Source organism: Heterodontus francisci, chromosome 4 (assembly GCF_036365525.1).
Source record: "Heterodontus francisci isolate sHetFra1 chromosome 4, sHetFra1.hap1, whole genome shotgun sequence".
In the NCBI taxonomy this organism is placed as follows: Eukaryota; Metazoa; Chordata; class Chondrichthyes; order Heterodontiformes; family Heterodontidae; genus Heterodontus; species Heterodontus francisci.
Window position 1 is genome coordinate 76,753,162 of NC_090374.1, and position 21,439 is coordinate 76,774,600.

A 21,439-nucleotide genomic window follows, 5' to 3' on the forward strand; every position below is an offset into this window, starting at 1 on the left:
CCTAATACTTTCAATAGTAATAGGTAGGTGGTAGGGAAATATAGGGACAGGTGAGGATGTGGTAGTAATGTGGAATTAGTGTAGGATTAGTATAAAATGGGTGGTTGATGGTCGGCACAGACTCGGTGGGCCGAAGGGCCTGTTTCAGTGCTGTATCACTAAACTAAACTAAACTAAACTAAAGATTCCCGTTACTGCATCATATGTTGCCAGTTCTGCCTGCCATTGTTTTTCTCTGTGCTGGCTGTTTGGTAGAACTAACAAATTAATCTCACTCCCCTGATCTTTCCCTATAACGCTATTTTTTTTTTGTTTTTCCTTTTTTCATCTTGTCCCTTAAGTTGTGTCTTTAGAGGTGCATCTTTTGAATGAGATGTTAAACGGAGGCCATGTCTGCTTGTTTGAAAGAATGTAAAAGATTTCATGGCACTATTTGATCACACAAGTCTCCTATTGTCTTGACCAAAATTTATCTCTGAACCAACATCATCAAAACAGATTAATTGGTCATTTACCAGATAGAATTTGGTAGATTATGCAGTACACAAATTGGCAACTGTGGCTACAGTTTAAAAGGACTTCTGAAGTACTTCAGAGCATGCCGAGGAAGTGTAATGCATTGTCTAAATATAAGTTTTTTTTAAATATGTAAGGAAGAATATAATGAATTTGTGCTGCTCGCTCTTGCAAGATTTTTAAAATTATTCCAACTTTCACCCACCATATCTAGTTTGTTGATGGATTTTCCTTCATGCTCGGTATGAAATCTGCTGGATCTTTCCTTGTGGCTTTGCTGGGGATGAGGCTACATCGCCATTGTGACACCTGTTTTTAGTGTTTATTTGACATGTTTTTAAGAGGACCCTGCTTTGGTCTTTGGTGTTTCTGAAATCTTTTTTCAAATAAAAGTGCTACTGAAGTGACCAGTTGGGGTTTCTACAGCAGTGCAGAAAAGCAGGAACAGTGCCGGCTGTGTTAGACAAGATTGTTCATTGTATATGGGGCAAGAAACACTATCCTACTAATGAACCTCAATGATAAAAGCATTTCCCCACAGTGTGCCTCTAGTGAATTTAGTATTTCACAGCCCAGCCCTGATGAATATTTTGCAGCAGCTTGTTTTGCCTGCAGAATTCTCCTCTTTAGATAATGAATTCCAAGTATAAAATAAGTATCTTTGGTTTTGCGGTTCTGGTGAGGAGCCTCACATCCTGGCAGTACATAGTGGGAGTGAAAGCATACACTGTCTACATTCTTTAAACAGACCAATTCTTGTAGCAGATTCTTGTGACTCAGGTAAATTACTGAGTGTTCTCATATTCATTGACCTGACTCAGCGCCAATACCTCATCTGATGCATTATTCTGGTTTGTGTGAGCTTGGATTAAATAACAATGGACTGCACACGGAGTATCCTCCAGCTCCTTTTCATTGCCATTGCTGTCAACTGCTATAGGTTTTTACAGGCAGCTTTTTCAGAGTCTTCAATGATTTCCTAAGTGTTGATTTAATTCAGCGAACTCTATTAAATCACTTTACTGAAGCATAGTGTATGGATATTGAACCTTATATATATATATATTTTATTTCTCATATTTTCAGGAATCAGATTCTGATAAGAAGAAGGCTGAACGAGTGGGAGAAACTGAAGAATCTATACCACCTGATTACAGATTTAAAGAGCAACCTGATGCTAAGGTTGAGTCCACCAATCAATTTGAGACAAGTCAATAATTGTTTCAATAAGTTTGTATTTGCAAAAATGTATCCATGTACAGAAGAATTTCTACAATAATCTAATTTTCCAAAATCACTTATGTAATTTTGTTGCAATAGTAAAAACGATGCTGATGATATGCCTCACAAGGAATCTGACAGAGGATTACAAAATATAAATTGCTGAATAATTAAAACTGAAATCAGTAGACACCAATACTTACCATTGGTTAATCCTGATACATAATAACGAAACGCCTTTGCATTTCAACATATTGTTCAAATGAGGTTAATAATGATGTTATGTGTCAATGCACTCTAGAATGATGAAGTATTTTGTAATATTTCTGCTGCTGCTTTACCAGCTGCTTTTAATGCTAAATAATTCTGATGCCCCAAAGAAGAATCTGATGAAATTTGTTTCTTGCAACAGGATAAAGGTAAATTGGCCTCTTCCACTGGTCCAGGAGCAAAACCAAAGGCAACAGAGAAGGTAAGGCTTCTTTTTTTTTGTTCTTGTAAGAGCATTTGGTTCTCGACAGTAAAACTCTTCAGGACACTATTCCATAAGTCAGTGATATTTATGCTCTTATTAAGATAAGTAATTGAAGTTTTGTAAAGGATACCACATCACTTGATGCCAGCGTTAGGATCAGCAGTGATACTCTAGTTATTGCCCAAGATTGGAGAACCCCACATTCACAAAAACAAAATGGTGAGTGTGTGTGTCCTCCTCCTTAGTGTTGGGCAAAAGGATAAGAGAAATGTAAAAGTACCTGGAACATAAGGAATGGCAAAGATGAGAATATGAAATTTGGCATGTTGAAAACTAATTCCCATCACTTCTTCTACCACTAGAGCATTTTCTTTGTGTTTTTTTAACTATCAGAGTGAAAAAGTTTTGAAAATATTAGTGTTGATACAATTTCTCACAAGTTCCAGATTCCAGGTCTTGTAAATTTTATATTTAAACTCAGTTCCATTTAGAGAAAATGGCTGATGAAGTTGTTTCTTAATTTATGCTTCAATATTGAGGATTTGAGGCCTTTGTATCTGTGTTCTTGAAATAACGTTTAAGATGATTAAATACATTTATTGTATTGTTATCACAGAGTATGACAGAAGGTGAGGTCCTGGATTCTCTGTCAGCAGACTTTGTCCACAGCTCTGCAGCTCCAATTTCAAAATGCTCAGCTGCAACTTCTCACTCTGCAGCTCCGCCCTCAATGCAGAAGCAGGTATGGCTCCAATCTTAAACTGTTAGAGACAGTAGTTGGGAATTCTGAGGGTCACTTCCTGTTTCCGGTTTTGCAATCTGATTGGTCACAGACTCATGACTGATCAGAGCAAATGACTAACCAGTGACCAATAAGGAAACAAAAAAGTTAGATCTTGCCTTTGTGTGATTGTGTGAAAAGGGTGTTAGGGAATCAGCGGCCCCTTTTACATCTTTAACAACTTTTATTTGCATTGACTTCAATTTTGTACCATCTTACCAAGACACACATTTTCTCAGGTTGCCTCCAGCACATTTTCTCCTCTTAGATATCTCTGAGGCCAAAACTGAATTCGGAATGCCCTCCACCTAGATTCATTCAACCAGCACTGTTAGCTCATCACAGAGAGGTGCACATCAGACAGCAAATAAGGACACATCTACTGTCCCTCTCACATTGCTTGGTACAATCCCAGCAGTTGACTTGAGATTACACCCACCCAGTCACCTTCCAGTTCTAATACTGCCAGAGATTACAGGGAATTGGACTGATGATCATTGGACTAGCAATCACCTGCAGCAGTACAGCTGGATGTCAGACACCCACCTCCCCCATGCTACTGTAACCTCTGTTGTTTGGAAGACCACTTTGGTGGGACCAGTAGTAACATTTGAAAATATTATTTCCACAACTTTGGAGATCCCATCCACTTCTCTACCCTGGATTGCTTTCCAACAGTGGTGCCCAATCCTGCCTTTCTATAGGTCTCATGTAGCTCTGTATCAGCCTGCCATCTTACGGCATTGCATTTATGTGCTGGGGATGTGTGAACTCATAGCTTAGGTATTCTTTGCCACAGCCTTACTCCAGTTAACATAACTCACATTTTGGAAGTGATCTGTAAAAATAAGAGCTTGAATTTGGTCTGTCCAAATGGACAAGCCAACATCAAAATCTGAGGCAGTTGGACAAATTAGTTTTTTTTAAAATCAGGTCTGCAAAATATTCAAGTACTCAATGCATGAAAGTTCAAAAATATTTGAACTTTGTAAGCTGTACTCTACTTTCAATAGGAAATTCCTCCACTATGTACTTGTAGAATAAAAAATAGTGCTGTCCAGTTTAACTTTAATACTGTAGTGTAAATGTAATCAAAGCAATTCATAACTTTCATCATCCATGCTGTAAACTACACTATTTTACAGACTGTAGTAATTCCCCTTGAGATTAGTCAACTGGTTGACATCTTATTAACTTCAACAGAGTTCTTAAGGATTTTGCTTGTGTGCTGAATCTCTGATTTCATTTAAGTTTGCAATTGATATAATGTCACATTTAAGGTTTTACAAAAATTGCAGTAGAAATGAAATGAGATGGTGGAAACCTGAAGTAGTTGAATACAAAGAAATGAAACTGAAATAACAATTGAAATGTTATTTTATTTTTTACAAAGGCATCTCTGAAAGCTTCAACAGCTGCCTCGGTTTCTGCAAGTCAAAGTGGTAAGAAGGTAAGTGTCAAAAGAAGAGCAAAATGTGATTTTTAAAAATTTGTTTCATGGGATGTGGGTGTTGCTGGCTAGGTCAGCATTTATTGCCCATCCCTAATTGCCCATGAGAAGGTGGTGATGAGCTGCCTTCATGAATCGCTGCAGTCCATGTGGGGTAGGTACACCCACAGTGCGGGAGTTCCAGGATTTTGACCCAGTGACAGTGAAGGAATGGCGATATAGTTCCAAGTCAGGATGATGTGTGGCTTGGAGGGGAACTTGCAGGTGGTGGTGTTCCCATGCATCTGCTGCCCTTGTCCTTCTAGGTGATAGAGGTCACGGGTTTGGAAGGTGTCGCCTGAAGAGCCTTGGTGCGTTGCTACAGTTTATCTTGTAGATGGTACACTGCTGCCACTGTGCGTCAGTAGTGGAGGAAGTGAATGTTTGTGAACGGGGTGCCAATCAAGCGGGCTGCTTTGGCCTGGATGGTGTCGAGCTTCTTGAGTGTTGTTGGAGCTGCACCCATCCAGGCAAGTGGAAAGTACTCCATCACACTCCTGACTTGTGCCTTGTAGATGGTGGACAGGCTTTGGGGGGTCAGGAGGTGAGTTACTCGGTGCAGGATGCCTAGCCTCTGACCTGCACGTATTTATATGTGTAAGATTTTTGATAAGATAAGGGTGTTTTATACCGCCTTCTAAGGTGGGAACAGACTTGGCAGCAAACAGCTTGTTGTGAATTGACTTTATTGAGATAAAGGTAAGGACAAGTTTGTAAGTTCTCAGATAAACCATAGTCACAAACTCAGGCAGTAATTAACAGTCTCACCTGCATTAGAGATTGATGACAGAGCACACGATTCTCTTTCTTGTAGCTTGTGGTCTTCAAGCTTCTTTGTGTTTCTCTCTCTCGTAGTTTCTTGTTGTTGTTCAAATTCTCTGCCACATAGTGGCAAAGTCAGGATTCAATTTATCCTGGCAGCTTCACAGTTAACCCTCCCCTCATATCAATCAGTGATCAGTCTTGTATTAAAGGAGGTCTTTCTGGATCAACCAAGGATGGTTTTGTGATGGTTGCTAACTTTCTGCATTTATGCAAATAGTACATAGAAAGAGTCTTTGTACTTTTCCGAGGATGCCTTATCTCCCTATGGGACAAATTTATGCAGAAGCTGTGTTCTCTGTCTGCTCTCAAGATCTGACATTTTTACTGCAAGTAAGCAATTTAAAATGTGACATAAGACAGAATCTCTGTGCCTTGACATCTTGTCTATACTGTGCCTTATTTCCTAAGATTTCCCACTTTATCATACTACGAAGAAGGATTCTAATAAAGCTAAATGTTAGTTTATAATAATGTCATTTGTTTGTTAAAATCTAGTTATGATAAACTATTAGTATGCTGGTTAGTGACTTTTAGCAACCTAATAATCTGGCATATAGCTACTCCAGTTCAGTTTCTGGTCAATGGTAAATCCTGGGATGGTGATAGTGAGGGATTCAACAATCGTAATGCTATTGAATGTCAAGGGGAGATGGTTAGATTCTCTCTTGTTGGAAATAGTCATTGCCTGACTTTTGTGTGGCATGAATGTTATTTGCCACTTATCAGCCCAGGCCTGGATATTGTCCAAGTCTTGCTGCATTTCTACACAGACTGCTTCAGTATCTGAGGAGTCTCGAATGGTGCTGAACATTGTGCAATCATCAGCAAACATCTCCACTTCTGACCTTATGATTGAAGGAAGGTCATTGATGAAGCAGCTGAAGGTGGTGGGGCCTAGGACACTACCCTGAGGAACTCCTGCAATGATGTACTGGGGCTCAGATGATTGACCTCCAACAACCACAACTTTCTCCCTTTGAGCTAGGTAAGATTCCAACCAGTGGAGAGTTTTCCCCCTGATTCCCATTGACTCCAGTTTTCCTGGGGCTCCTTGATGCTATACTTGGTCAAATGCTGCCTTGATATCACCTCACCTCTTGAGTTCAGCTCTTTTGTCCATGCTTGAACCAAGGTTGTAATGAGGTCAGGATCTGAGTGGCCCTGGCGGAACCCAAACTGAGCATCACTGAGCAGGTTATTGCTAAGTAAATGCTGCTTGATAGCACTGTCGATGATACCTTCTATCATTTTACTGATGATTGAGAGTAGACCGATGGGTCGGTAATTGGCCAGGTTGGATTTGTCCTGCTTTTTGTGTACAGGATATACCTGGGCAATTTTCCACACTGCCGGGTAGATGCCAGTGTCGTAGATGTACTGGAACAGCTTGACTAGGGGCGCAGCAAATTCTGGTGCTCAGGTCTTCAGTACTATTGCCGGACTATTGTCAGGGCCCATAGCCTTTGCAGTATCTAGTGCCTTCAGTTCATTTCTTGATCTTATGGGGAGTGAATCGAATTGGCTGAAGACTGGCATCTGTGATGCTGGGGACTTCAGGAGGAGGCCGAGATGGATCATCAGTGACACTTCTGGCTGAAGATTGTTACAAACTCTTCAGCATTATCTTTCACACTGATGTGCTGGGCACCCCCATCACTGAGGATGGGGATACTTGTGGAGCCACCTCCTTCTGTTCGTTGTTTAATTGTCCACTACCATTCACGACTGGATGTGGCAGCACTACAGATATGTAGGGATTGCTGTTGATAGTTGAAACATGCTAATTGGTTACAGTCTCATTTGTGGGAAAAGGGTTAAAGCCTAAATTGATGACCTAATCCCATATTGTATTTGCACGGACATTTTGGGGGAGAAATTGGTCTCCCTTGGGCTGTTGTTTGGGCCGAAAATTAGCATTTACAGAACCAATATCTGGGGCAATTCCTGGCCACCAAACTTTATTGGAACTGCACCAGCTGTTAGGTTGGAAGCTGGCAATTTCCAAGAACCCAGAGTGCCTTTCTGAACCAGGTATTCCGTACCTTGACTGTTCTAATCCGGTTCCCAACACCTATTTCAGGACCCCACTTCCAATGCGACATAAACTGGGTGGACTGTGAGCCATGCAGACTCCATTCCAAGTCTGCAGTGGCCTGACCAGCATTCCTTCAAGCAATCGCTGGAGGCTGCCAATGAATAGCTAATTTTTCTTTAACTTAAATTTATGTAGAGTTTCATTGAGCGGCTCCTGACTCCACAAGAGTAATGCGGGCTGCTGCCAGCATGGGCTCAACTCTTTTGTGCTTCACGGTCCCAAACCCCAGGACCTACCTGCAGGTTAGCTCAACATTGGAACCATATGGTTTTCCTGAGACTCTGACCTGTGAGCTGCAATAGGATGCCCAACTTGCATCTACAGCTAGCTGAGTTTTGTAGATGAGGCTGTGCCCCATTTCCAGCAAGCCTTGGCTGAAGTCTTTGGGCTCCTGTTTCCTTCAAGATGCCAATTTTGTGCCATTTCTAGCACTACTCTGATTTATCTGCCTTTTTTGTTTGGAATTAGATCTCGTAAGGTCCCTTATATACCAAAAGAAATTTGAGGGTGTTGTTTGTTCCACATCTCCCGCTGTGACTTGAGTCACAGAAAACTACCCTTTTATATGAGTTAAGAACACTGAGCCATAGGTGACTCTTCTTTGTCACATGTAAGATATTGTGTCTCTTCATATCTCTCCCTACTTAGTCTGCACATCACCAACAATGACTTCTGCTCCTGTGACCTTACAGCCTGCTCCAGCATTCCCAGGATTCCATCCTGTCCCCTGTTATTCCTCTCTTCATGCTACCTTTTGGTGAAGTTATCCATAAGCAATGGACCAACTCACAGAAACTCATCAATTCACCTGTCACCCATCGATGGGTGAATGGATAGAGAATGGGCTTGAAATTGCTTGGAGCGTGATTGACCACTACAGGCTAATGGACACATTTTTAATAAAAGATTATTATTGATGCCCTGTTTAAGTGGCCTCAGTTGTCCTCAGAGAGATTGCACTCATCTTACAGACCATTTTAAAATTGAAATCCTCCCTTCCCCCATGCTTCTAGATAGTGGAACATGACAACATTCATGACCCTCAACCTTGGTAAGGTGTTAATGAAGTAAAATATGTCAAATTACAGACTTGCTTCATTAATAGGTTTATCTCTGTAGTATTTCTTGTCCTGCATCTTTTACTGCGTAAAGCAATCTCATTCACAAAAAACAGATCTAGAATTCACCAATTGGTGATTGCAAAACCTAAAGCCATAATTATCCTACTTCACACTCCCAGTGTTGAACCTCCTCACCAGGAACAGAAAGGTTGAAAATTACCCATTAAGTTTAACTAGCAGTTACTTGCGTTTGCTTTTCAGTAAATATTTCACTGCTTTCAGAATACATTTCAGGTGAGGTGTGTCGGAAAATGAATAAAAGTCTTTTATATTTTTAAAGGGTAAAGATCCATTTGACCTGCTTGCAGAAACACTTCCATCAGAAGCACCAGACAATTCAGCTCCAAAATACACTGGTCCTGAAGTGAAGGTACAAATTAGATTTGTCTCCTGATATTTTAAATCTTTGAAAATTTCCTTTTACTGCTTCATATATTGGTTAGTTTCTTGGTGCAGCTGATACATATCTGTACACTAGAAACTGGCCTGTTGATAACGCTGTGCTGCCCCCAGTCCATTTCCAATCAACGTGCAACAGTAAAAGTAATGCTGCCTCCAACAAATTGGAGGACTGCCTGTTATTCTTCTGTTCTCCAGAGGTGGTGCTCTAACTGCCCTGAGCATCTTAAATTAACAGTAACTCACATTTATATAGCACTTCTAACACAGTAAGAACGTGCAAAGTATTTCATCAAGGTGCAATCAAAGAATAGACAGCAAGCCAAAGGATGGATATTAGGAGGAGTAATCAAATCCTTGTCTGAAAAGTTGGGTTTTTAGGAAGGACTTAAAGGAGCAGGAGTGAATTTGCCTTTCAGATGCCCTGCGCAAAGTTTCAGTTTGCGGTCCCTACATTTTACAGGACATAGATACTAAATATGACCTCCTTAACCTGGAAAACAACACACTGACGATTGTGAAAAGGCATGTTTGCAAATAGTAATAGAAAAGTAGTAGACAAATAGAACAGGGATCAGCTATTACCATTGCGAAAGCATCTTTTCACTGGATCCACTCACGCTCCCTGACTGGCTTGGGGCCCTATGCAATTACACAAGTTACGCAGTCCTAGTCCCACTCTGTAGAGTAGGAGAGGGAGGTGGAGAGGTCGAGGGGTTTAGGGACTCAATTCAAGAACAAAGAAAACCTGTGAAGCTCCAGAGGTGACGCTATGACATCCCTGGGCTGCATCAACAAAACAAAAAGAGCTGAACCAAACAAATCATTTGCAATGCTTTTTGACAATGTTTTGGCTGCCCTGCGGAAACTCAGTAAAAGTACAGCTTGTGTTTTAGGAGATGACTTAAAAGTAAGAACCATCTGACAACTAAGAAAGTGATGTGGGATGCCTGCCTAATAGAGAGGAGGCTGATGGGCGGTGGCACGTTCCGCAATTAGTGAGAGCAGTTCGGGTCTGATTCTCCTGACTCCAGAGAGCTAAGCTAAGCCATGTTCCCAAAATAACATCTGTCTCTGGCATAACCCTCCCAATGTTCCCAAAAGCCCAGCAAAGTATACCTGGGTGCGAGAAACCCCTCCCCAGGACTTCTTTCCTTTCCGCATGTTCCCAGGACAGTTTCCCAATGCTCACAAATCTCTAAACCGTCATCTTACTGCTCTCAGACACCAATGCAGCTCTCTGATGCTTCCTAATCCCAAAACCCCTTGGACTTGAGGAATGAAGATGGGGTCAGACCAGGGACCAGACTGGAATGGGGAAGACTAAATGTGGAGAAGGGCATCTAAGCTCTTAGTTACTTTGATAGAAATGTATGAATGTTACCTGCTTTTAATCAAGTGTCTGCCGAGTCTCATTAATCTTCCAGGGTTACTCCCATTCATAATCTCATTTTCAGGAATCAGATGCTGATAAGAAGAAGGCTGAACGAGTGGGAGAAACTGAAGGATCTATACCACCTGATTACAGATTTAAAGAACAACCTGATCCTAAGGTTTGGTCCATAAATATATTCAAAATTTGTCTATGTTCAGAACGGGAATGTGGGATTAATGTAGAATTAGTATAAATGGGTGGTTGACGGTCAGCACAGACTCAGTGGGCCGAAGGGCCTGTTTCAGTGCTGTATCTCTTTAAAAAAAAATAGTTTTCAATCGTCTAATGCAAAAATATACTTCTACAATTGTGGAGCTACAGTAGAAATCACAGGTCGCACTGAATCTGACAGCAGATTACAAAAGAGAAATTACAGAATAGCTATTCTTGAACTAAATTCAGTATTTCCCAATTTTTCCCATTGTTTAATCCAGCTATATTTTAATTAAATGCTGTGGTTATTTAACTTACTGATCAAATGAGGTTTACACTGATGTATGTACACCACATTTACACTTACGTGAATTCTCTCTAGGATGCTGAAGCATTTTATTATATTTGTATTGTTGCTTTATCAGTGGCTTTCAATTTTAAATAATTCTGGTGCCCCAATGAAGAATCTGATGAAGTTTTTTTTTGGAACAGGGTAAAGTGGTCTCTTCCTCCTCTGGCCCAGGAGCAAAACCAAAGGTCACAGAGAAGGTAAAGCTCAAATTATGTTTTTCTTGTCGGAGCATTTGGTTCCCTGTCGTAAAATTCTTCAGACCATCATTCCATAAATCAGTGATATTTGTACATTACTGTGTTAAAGGTAGTGGTGGATTTTTGTTAAAGGATGCCACTTTACTTAATGCCAGGGTTAGGATCAGCAGTGATACTCCAGCTATTGCCCAAGATTGGAGGACCCCAACTCACAGATTCTGAAGTGGAAAATTGAAAAACAATGGGCTGGATTTTAAGCGCCTGCTGCTGAGGGTGGCAGTTGGTGGAAAAAATGGCAGCCCGCATGTGTGAGCCGTGCGACGCCATGTTGCCGTGATCTCCTGCACGGCGGCTCATTTAAATGCCCCAGTCGGCCGCACCCCCCCATTCACGTGGAGTGAGCAGGCACTCCGCGCAGGCACTGGCGCTGGTTTTATAGGGCAACCAGCCTTGCCGGCTAATTTATATTTTATAGGAAACCACCCCCCCCAAACTGTTCAAATCTCTCAGCGAGCCACCCCCCCCCCCCACTTCCCAGTGCCCCCTCGCCCCCAGAGCTGGGAAGCAGCCTGCACGGTCTCTTGTGCCTAATTTCCCATGCAGCGACAGGGCCAGCTACCACATGGCTAATTGCGGCTGTGGCAGGAAGAGGCCCTTCATTTATTTTGATTCATTCATGGGATGTGGGCGTCACTGGCCAGACCAGCATTTATTGCCCATCCCTAATTGCCCTTGAGAAGGTGGTGGTGAGCTGCCTTCTTGAACCGCTGCAGTCCATTTGGGGTAGGTATACCCACAGTGCTGTTAGGAAGGGAGTTCCAGGAATTTGACCCAGCGATAGTGAAGGAACGGCGATATAGTTGCAAGTCAGGATGGTGTGTGACTTGGAGGGGAACTTGCAGGTGGTGGCGTTCAGATGCATTTGCTGCCCTTGTCCTTCTAGTTGGTAGAGGTTGCGGGTTTGGAAGGTGCTGTCTAAGGAGCCTTGGTGCATTGCTGCAGTGCATCTTGCAGATGGTACACACTGCTACCACTATGCGTCAGTGGTGGAGGGAGTGAATGTTAGTCGATGGGGTGCCAATCAAGCAGGCTGCTTTGTCCTGGATGGTGTCGAGCTTCTTGAGTGTTGTTGGAGCTGCACCCATCCAGGCAAGTGGAGAGTATTCCATCACACTCCTGACTTGTGCCTTGTAGATGGTGGACAGGCTTTGGGGAGTCAGGAGGTGAGTTACTCGCCTCAGGATTCCTAGCCTCTGACCTGCTTTTGTAGCCATGGTATTTATATGGCTACTCCAGTTCAGTTTCTGGTCAATGGTAGCCCCTAGGATGTTGATAGTGGGAGATTCAGCGATGGTAATGCCATTGAATGTCAAGCGGAGATTGTTAGATTCTCTCTTGTTGGAGATGGTCATTGCCTGGCACTTGTGTGGCGCGAATGTTACTTGCCACTTATCAGCCCAAATCTGGATATTGTCCAGGTCTTGCTGCATTTCTACACGGACTGCTCCAGTATCTGAGGAGTCACGAATGGTGCTGAACATTGTGCAATCATCAGTGAACATCCCCACTTCTGACCTTATGATTGAAGGAAGGTCATTGATGAAGCAACTGAAGATGGTTGGGCCTAGGACACAATTGGGATTAATTGCCCGGTTCAGGGCCTCAATTGGTGGCGGGGCAGGAAGGCTGTTCACAAGCCTTCCTGCACCGGACTAATTTTGGCGGAGGCAGGATGGTGGCGGGAACCACCCCCCTCCCCACCTTCAAATCCGCCACGGGGGAGAGCATAACATTCCCCCCACAAGGAGTCTCAGAGATGAAAAAAGGAAATTTGGCTCATCGAAAACACATTCTCATCATTTCTGCACCACCCAGAGCATTTTCTTTGTGTTTCTTTAACTGACAAAATGAAAAAGGATTTGAAAATATTGAAGTTTTTGACAAGTTCCAGTTTCCAGATCTTGTCATTTTAATGGTTAAACTCAGTTCCATCCAGAGAAAATGGCATCTCATTATTTCCCTTTTGTTCAGACTAAGATACTGACTATGATTTTTACTATATATGTGCTCTTTGGCTCTTTGTGATTTCCATTGTCAGTAGTGAAGTTTTGTGGGAATGTAGAGTACAGGTCTAACTAACCCATCAGAAGGAAGGAACTATGAGAGATTATCCACCACTCTCTCTTACATGTTCCAGAAGTGGGATTGACAGAGGCCACCTCTCCTTCCCTTCCACTGCGTAACATGACATATGAGAACCTAAAGGGAGGGAAGGGAAAATTATGGATTTAAAGGTCATTGCCACTAATGAAGTTCTTTTCTTAATTTGTGCTTCAATATTGAAGTATGAGGTCTTTGTATCTGTTTTTTTTAAAATATCTTTGAGATGGTTTAACTGCATTTATTGTATTATCACAGAGTGTGACAGAAGGTGAAGTCCTGCATTCTCTGTCAGCAGACTTTGTGCACAGCTCTGCAGCTCCAATTTCAAAATGCTCAGCTGCAACGTCTCACTCTGCAGCTCCGCCCTCAATGCAGAAGCAGGTATGGAACATAGGAAGAGGAGTAGTCCATTTAGCCCCTCTGTACCACCATCTAAGATAGGATAGCACCTATCAAAAACTGTTCAAAACTGAAGGTGGAGTAAGCTGGGGACACTGAGGGCCAATTCCTGTTTATGCTTTTGCAATGTGACTGGTCGCAGCTAACCACATAACCAATAATTGTAAAGGACCAATAGATTAACAGAAACACTACAATGCCACCCTGATTGATCTATACGTAAATGTTTATTTTTAAGTGATTATCTTTGTAGAATGACAAAAAATACATTTTATAAACTGCACTTTTAGGAGTGGAAATTAGTCATTACAGCAGCCATTTTCTGGAGAGAAAAGAATTACCATTTTGATAGGTCTATGACCAGTGGCCCAAGGATACCTTTTTTTTAAATCAGTCAATCCTGGCTAGGCCAGCATTTATTGCCCATCCCTAATTGCCCTTGAGAAGGTGGTGGTGAGCTGCCTTCTTGAACTGCTGCAGTCCAGGGGAGGTAGGTACACCCACAGTGCTGTTAGGAAGGGAGTTCCAGGATTTTGACCCAGCGACAGTGAAGGAACGGCAATATATAGTTCCAAGTCAGGATGGTGTGTGGCTTGGAGGGAAACCTGCAGATGGTGGTGTATTTGCTGCCCTTGTCCTTCTAGGTGATTGAGGTCGCAGTTTTGGAAGGTGCTGTCTAAGGAGCCTTGGTGATTTACTGCAGTGCGTCTTGTAAATGGTACACACTACTACCACTCTGCGTCGGTGGTGGGGGGAGTGAATGTTTGTGGATGGGGTGCCAATCAAGTGGGCTGCTTTGTCTTGGATGGTATCGATCTTCTTGAGTGTTGTTGGAGCTGCACCCATCCAGGCAAGTGGAGAGTGTTCCATCACTCTCCTGATCTATGCCTTGTAGATGGTGGACAGGCTTTGGGGAGCCAGGAGGTAAGTTACTCACCGCAGGATGCCTAGCCTCTGACCTGCTCTTGTAACCACAGTATTTATTTGGCTGCTCCAGTTAAGTTTCTGGTCAGTGGTAACCCCCAGGATGTTGACAGTGGGAAATTCAGCAATGGTAATGCCATTGAATGTCAAGGGGAGATGGTTAGATTCTCTCTTGTTGGAGATGGACATTGCCAGTTACTTGTGTGGCACAAATGTTACTTGCCACTTATCAGCCCAGGCTTGGATATTGTCCAAGTCTTGCTGCTTCAGTATCTGAGGAGTCGCGAATGGTGCTGAACATTGTGCAACCATCAGGGAACATCCCCACTTCTGACCTTATGATTGAAGGAAGGTCATTGATGAAGCAGCTAAAGATGGTGGGGCCTAGGACACTACCCTGAGCAACTCCTGCACTGATGTCTTAGAGCTGAGATGATTGACCTCCGATAACCACAACTATCTTCCTTTGTGCTAGGTGTGACTCCAACTAGCATAGAGTTTTCCCCCTGATTCCCATTGACTTCAGTTTTGCTAGGGCTCCTTGATGCCAGACTTGGTCAAATGCTGCCTTGATGTGAGAGTTCAGCTCTTTTGTCCATGTTTGAACCAAGGCTGTAATGAGGCCAAGAGCTGAGTGGCCCTGGCGGAACCCACACTAAGCATCACTCAGCAGGTTAATGCTAAGCAAATGCCGCTTGATAGCATTATTGACGACACCTTCCATCACTTTACTGATGATTGAGAGTAGACTGATGGGGCGGTAATTGGCCCAGGTTGGACTTGTCGTGACCTTTGTGTACAGGACATACCTGGGCAATTTTCCACATTGCTGGGCAGATGCCAGTGTTGTAGCTGTACTGGAACAGCTTATCTAGGGGCGCAGCAAGTACTGGAGCTTAAGTCTTCAGTACTATTGCTGGTGTGTTGTCAGGGCCCATAGCCTTTGCAGTATCCAGTGCGTTCAGTCATTTCTTGCTATCACACGGAGTGAATCAAATTGGCTGAAGTCTGGCATCTGTGATGCTGGGGACTTCAGGAGGAGGCCGAGATGGCTGAAGATTTGCAACAATCTTCAGCCTTATCTTTCGCACTGATGTGCTGGGCTTCTCTGTCATTGAGGATATGGATATTTGTGGAGCTACCTCCTCCAGTTAGTTGTTTAATTTTCCACCACCATTCACGACTGGATGTGGCAAGACTGCAGAGCTTAGATCTGATCCATTGGTTATAGGATCGCTTAGCTCTGTCTATTGCATCCTGCTTACACTGTTTGTCACGCAAGTAGTCCTGGGTTATAGCTTCACCAGGTTGACACCTCATTTTGATGTATGCCCAGTGCTGCTGCTGGCATGCCCTCCTGCACTCTTCATTGAACCAGGGTTGGTCCCCTGGCTTGATGGTAATGGTACAGTGGGAGATATGCCGAGCCAAGAGGTTACAGATTGTGGTTGAGTACAACTCTGCTGCTGTTGATGGCCCACAGCGCCTCATGGATGCCCAGTTTTGCATTGCTAGATCCGTTCGAAATCTATGCCATTTAGCATGGTGGTAGTGCCACACAACAAATGGAGGGTATCCTCAATGTGAAGAGAGGACTTTGTCTCCACAAGGATTGCACTGGGGTCACTCCTACCGATACTGTCATGGATAGATGCATATGCTGCAGGCAGATTGGTGACGACAAGGTGAAGCGTATTTTTCCCTCTTGTTGGTTCCTTCACCACCTACCGCAGACCCAGTCTCGCAACTATGTCCTTTTGGACTCGGCCAGCTTGGCCAATAGTGCTGCTACCGAGCCACTCTTGGTGATGGACATTGAAGTCTCCCACCCAGTGTACATTCTGCGCCCTGGCCACCCTCAGTGCTTCCTCCAAGATGAAGGAGTACTGATTCATCAGCTGAGGGGGGGCAGTAGGTGGTAATCAGCAGGAGGTTTCCTTGCCCATGTTTGACCTGATGCCACGAGTCTTTATGGGGTCTGGACTCGATGTTGAGAACTCAAAGGGCAACTCCCTGCTGACTGTATACCACTGTGCCGCCACCTCTGATGGGTTTGTCCTGCCGGTGGGACAGGACATACTTGGGGATGATGATGGCGGTGTCTGGGGCATTGTCTGTAAGGTATGATTCAGTGAGTATGACTATGTCAGGCTGTTGCTTGACTAATCTGTGGGACAGCACTCTCAATTTTGGCACAAGCCCCCAGATGTTAGTAAGGAGGACTTTGCAGGATCAACAGGGCCAGGACATGCCATATTGGCCTCGGACAATTTTCAGGCGTCTGGGGCAGCCACCCAAAGCAGGCAATAATCTCCTTGCATATGTCGGTGAGTGGCTTAATACCTCTTTGAGGAAGTGGGCTGCGCTGACGTCTGCTCTGTTAAGTCTTCCTGAGTGTAAGATACCACCAAACAGGTTGATAATTTTTTTTAATACAAGGATAAAATACTGTGGATGCTAGAAAACAGAAAATGCTGGAAATACTCAGCAGGTCAGGAAGCAGAGAGGAGTAGAGGTAACATTTTAGGTCGATGGCCTTTTGTCAGAACGGTTTCTTTATTTGGAGCCAGAAGGAGTAGAGATGCTCGTCACAGCACTGTCGCATTCCTGAGGGCCTCCATTGAGTCACAATAGACCTTCTTTCTGTTGTCCTCCGTATCTCCATCAAGGACTTACAAAGAGCTGCTGCAGCCAGGCAAGAGGCCCAAACCTCGGCTGCTTCAAATAGGGGAGCTGATTCTGTAGCTCGCCTGACTTATTGAAATAAGGCATGTGGCTCACTTTTGGGCCAAAACTAATTTCCACCATTTTGTCTGAGAATTTGTTGCAGTCCAATCAGGACACAAATTCTCTCAGGTTGTCTCAAGCCCATTTTTACCTGTCATGTATCTCTGAGGCCAAAAAGAAATCAGCAATGACCTCCTCCTAGATAAACAATGACAGCACACTTAATCCAATGCTGAGAAGTGCTTAGTGGAGAGCTAATGGCGACACACTTTCTGTGCCCATTCTGCTGGAAATTCAGGTGTCTGCCAGCCTTCTTCACCCCAATAATAACATTTCCACATCTTTGAAGGTCCAGTCCATTTCTCTACCCTGTATTGTTCTCCCTCAGCATTGCCTGATTCTGCCCTTCTGAAGGCTAAAATGCCTCATTTGACAGTGTAGTGGTCTCCAGTCTTACAGCAGGTCTTTTCTGTCGGTGGAATTGAGAGCTGCTGGCATAGACTGCTTGCCTGGCTCTGCTTTCTCTGACATTTTGGCCTTGTTAGGAGTGGCCAGAGGCTACACCCCCTTCAAGGCCAAGTGAAATTTCCCATCTGAAGTTAGGATCTGGCATATCCAAATCTATGTGGAGAATTTGTCATAATGACATAATTTACAGTTTAGATGTTAAAAGGCTTCCCTATTTCAGGTGATAAGATATAATTGTATCTTGGGTCTCAAAGACCTGAATGGTTTCTCCAATTTTGAACTTGGGCTATGATTGCAGCTTGTGGCGGCGGGCGTGAGGGCAATCAGAACATTTAAATATTGATGAGGCCCTAGCGTGCCTGTCGTGGGCAGCTTACCTACCACTGGAATCAGCACCATTATGTCAGCAGAGGGTGAGAATGTGTCATGGAATCGCTGTCTGCCATTTTAACTACCAGCCTGCTCTATTTCCACCTAGCGGGCAGGGTTAAAACTGGGTTGTACTTTAGAAAGCATCTAGCATTCATCGAAATGTCTATTGTCTTACCAGCATCAGAATTGAACCAATTGACAATACAAAATAAGTGAGGATTAGATTCACAGTTCTTCACTAGAATTTACTGAAGTTGGGGCCTGAAGTGAAGTGTATACAACAGAAAAATCCAAAGCAATGAACCTGTGGAATAATAGACTGCTGTCCGGTTAATCTAAATATGCAGTATAGATAAAATCAAAACAAATATTAAGTTTCATTGTCTGTAAGCTAATGCAATAAATCATCTCTTGAGATTAGTTAACTGATCAACATCTTATTAATTTTAGTAGCTTTCTTAAGCATTTTGCTTGTGTGCTGGATCTTTGATTTCATTTAAATGTACAATTGACATTTAAGGTCTGACAAAAAGGGTGGCAGAAGTGGTTTTGGAAATCTGAAGTAGTCAGCTATGAATAAGCAATACTGAAATAACATTTGAAATTTAATCTCTTTCTTGCAAAGCCACTTCTGAAAGCTTCAACAGCTGCCTCAGTTTCTGCGAGTCAAAGTAGCACTAAGGTAAGTAAGAAAATAAGAGTAAAATATGAAATGTAGGGATTTCAGTGGGTTACGTTCTCATTTATGGAAAAAGAATTAAAACCTAAATTGACTCCACTACTCAATATTCAGGACACTTTAGGCTGAATTTTACCAGCCCCTCGACAACGCAGGTCATGGCGCGGAGGTCGGTAAAATTCTGCAGGAAGAGGCCCGTCCCGACCCGCAACATCAAGAAGGGCTTGCTGCATGGGGCGGCACAGTGGCGCAGTGATTAGCACTGCAGCCTCACAGCTCCAGGGACCCGGGTTCGATTCTGGGTACTGCCTGTGCGGAGTTTGCAAGTTCTCCCAGTGACCGCGTGGGCTTTTGCTGGGTGCTCCGGTTTCCTCCCACAGCCAAAGACTTGCAGGTTGATAGGTAAATTGGCCATTGTAAATTGCCCCTAGTGTAGGTAGGTGGTAGGAGAATTGAGGGAAGGTGGGGATGTGGTAGGGAATATGGGATTAATGTAGGTTTAGTATAAATGGGTGGTTGTTGGTTGGCACAGACTCGGTGGGCCGAAGGGCCCGTTTCAGTGCTGTATCTCTAAATAAATAAATAAATATAACCAGTGGCGGGGGGACCTTGGTATGGCCCCCCACCGCCTGGTGGCGGGCCCTTCATCTAAATATGCAGATTAACATTAAGTAGATGCAAAAACCTTACCTGCAGATGGCGGCCGTCCCATGCCGATTTTACGGCTTCCATTCGAGCTTCAAGCGCCTTCGGAACTCCAGAGTTCCTGGTGGGGAGCGGGGAGGAATAAAATTTTCAGGGCAGGAGGGGTGGGGGAAGAAGGGAAAACAATTTTGATTGGATGTGTAAATGGTAGGAAGGGGTTGAAGGGCAAAGGTTTGAAGGTTGAGGGGTTACGTTCGGTTAGGGATAAAGGCATTTTTTGGTTATCCCGGGCAATTAAATTACCATTGGGGGGGTTGGGGAAGGACATCCATCACAACAGTTTTTATTTAATAAAAATTAATAATACTATGCCTTTAAAAATTGTAATTTCATCTAAGGGCTTAAAGCCCTTTAAAAATGGCACTGGGGCCTGCGCAGTAGCGCCGGACGCCATTGCTGGGGACGCGGCTGCCGCCCCCTCTACATCATCGCGTAATATTGCGGGAGCTCCTCGGCGTGTCGGAAGGCCACCAAGTTGAAAGGGCGCCGCCGCAGAGCACAGCATGCAATTAAAGTTCAGCCCTTCATCTTTGGAACCAGATCTTGGTTTCTCCCATATAAACCATGAAAAGTTAGAGGGCCCTACTGTTCATTTTAGTTCCTGTCTACTGTTCCTACTCTCCTCACATCTTCCACTGTGATTTTGTACATTCCAAGCACTTCAATCTACCCTTTTGAATGAGTTCACAACATTGTGCAATAAGTGACAGTTTCTTGCCACCGGTAAGGTGCTGTACCTATCCAATGTCTTTTTATTCAGACATATCCTTCGTGGCCCTCCATAAATATATTTTTGCAATGTTCTTTTTCGTGGGGTATAGCTGTTTTTCTGGCCTGCATGCCACTGGTATGGTAATATAAATTGCCTTTCTGGAGGCTGGTATACTCACTTAATGCACCAACCACAACCATTTTCCAGGGAAAACCCCAAAGGAATTTTGTCAAATCACAGCACAGTGCTACAATCTGATCAGGTTGTCTGTAAAACTTGATAAACAGGGGAGAGAAAGACAAAGTGCAGTATCTGTCCTATGGAGTGCAATGAGGTAACTTGAGATTGGGCTAGTCATGGATCAAGTTGATAGTGAGCATTGGGCTTAAGGCTCAGAGTGTTGCTCGCATTTTCCTCTGCAGCAATAATCCCATGTGATCTGTAACAGATGAGATTTGTGCTCATCCATGTCTTCCATCTCTGACCATGCTGAATTTTCCCTGGTCAGAGCCAATTGCATATTTTTCACAGGCTTCTGGCTGGGTTTCTTCTGGAACTAGGGAGCCCACCGTGAGGGGTGGAGGAATATCGCTGCTGAAAGCCTTGAGCTCTTTCAGCAATGGAGCCTGCCACTGGGACAGATATACAAAGGGGCAATTTTTAAATAAAATATTATAATTGGTGCACTGACCAAGTGCCATCGATTGTCCTTTGATTGAGTGCACTTCAGCCTGTAAACCATTTAACATTGACATCCCCCCACACCCCACCACCCTGCCTCCTTAGTGACTCTGGACACCACAACATTCCTGGCCCGCAACATCGTTAAGATGCTACTAATGTAAAATACATCAAATAATGTACTTGCTTTATTAACAGGTTCACCTCAGTAATATACTCATCCTGGAAGTTTTATTGTGTGAAATTTCACAAAAGCGGATTTTGAACTTATCTGTCAGGGATTGCACAAACTAAATGCATAATTTTCCAAATTTCTATTGTCAGAATATGTTTTAACTGTGTTTGTCAGGAATTACACAAATGTATTTTATTTTTAAAGGAAAAAGATCCATTTGACCTACTTGCAGGAACACTTCCATCAGAAGCACCGGACAATTCAGTTCCAAAATACACTGGTTCTGCAGTGAAGGTACAAATGAAAATTGTCTCCTGATACTTTCAGTCTTTGAATAAGATTCCTGTTAGTGCATCATACGTTCGTCAGTTTCTT

General features: G+C 43.4%; 1 protein-coding gene across 8 annotated transcripts in view; it reads left to right on the forward strand.

Annotated features, from left to right (window-relative positions):
• cast (calpastatin) overlaps window positions 1–21,439 on the forward strand; it is a 236,224-nt gene that overhangs the window by 191,099 nt on the left and 23,686 nt on the right. For 7 of the 8 annotated variants that reach the window (XM_068029732.1, XM_068029734.1, XM_068029733.1 and 4 more), the window contains 10 exons: window positions 1,603–1,698; window positions 2,150–2,209; window positions 2,829–2,954; window positions 4,387–4,443; window positions 8,804–8,893; window positions 10,380–10,475; window positions 11,003–11,059; window positions 13,478–13,603; window positions 18,738–18,794; window positions 21,269–21,358. In XM_068029732.1, coding sequence (XP_067885833.1) covers window positions 1,603–1,698; window positions 2,150–2,209; window positions 2,829–2,954; window positions 4,387–4,443; window positions 8,804–8,893; window positions 10,380–10,475; window positions 11,003–11,059; window positions 13,478–13,603; window positions 18,738–18,794; window positions 21,269–21,358 — 855 coding nt within the window. The remainder of the gene's footprint in view (window positions 1–1,602; window positions 1,699–2,149; window positions 2,210–2,828; window positions 2,955–4,386; window positions 4,444–8,803; window positions 8,894–10,379; window positions 10,476–11,002; window positions 11,060–13,477; window positions 13,604–18,737; window positions 18,795–21,268; window positions 21,359–21,439) is intronic. The other variant, XM_068029740.1, reaches the window with a different exon arrangement.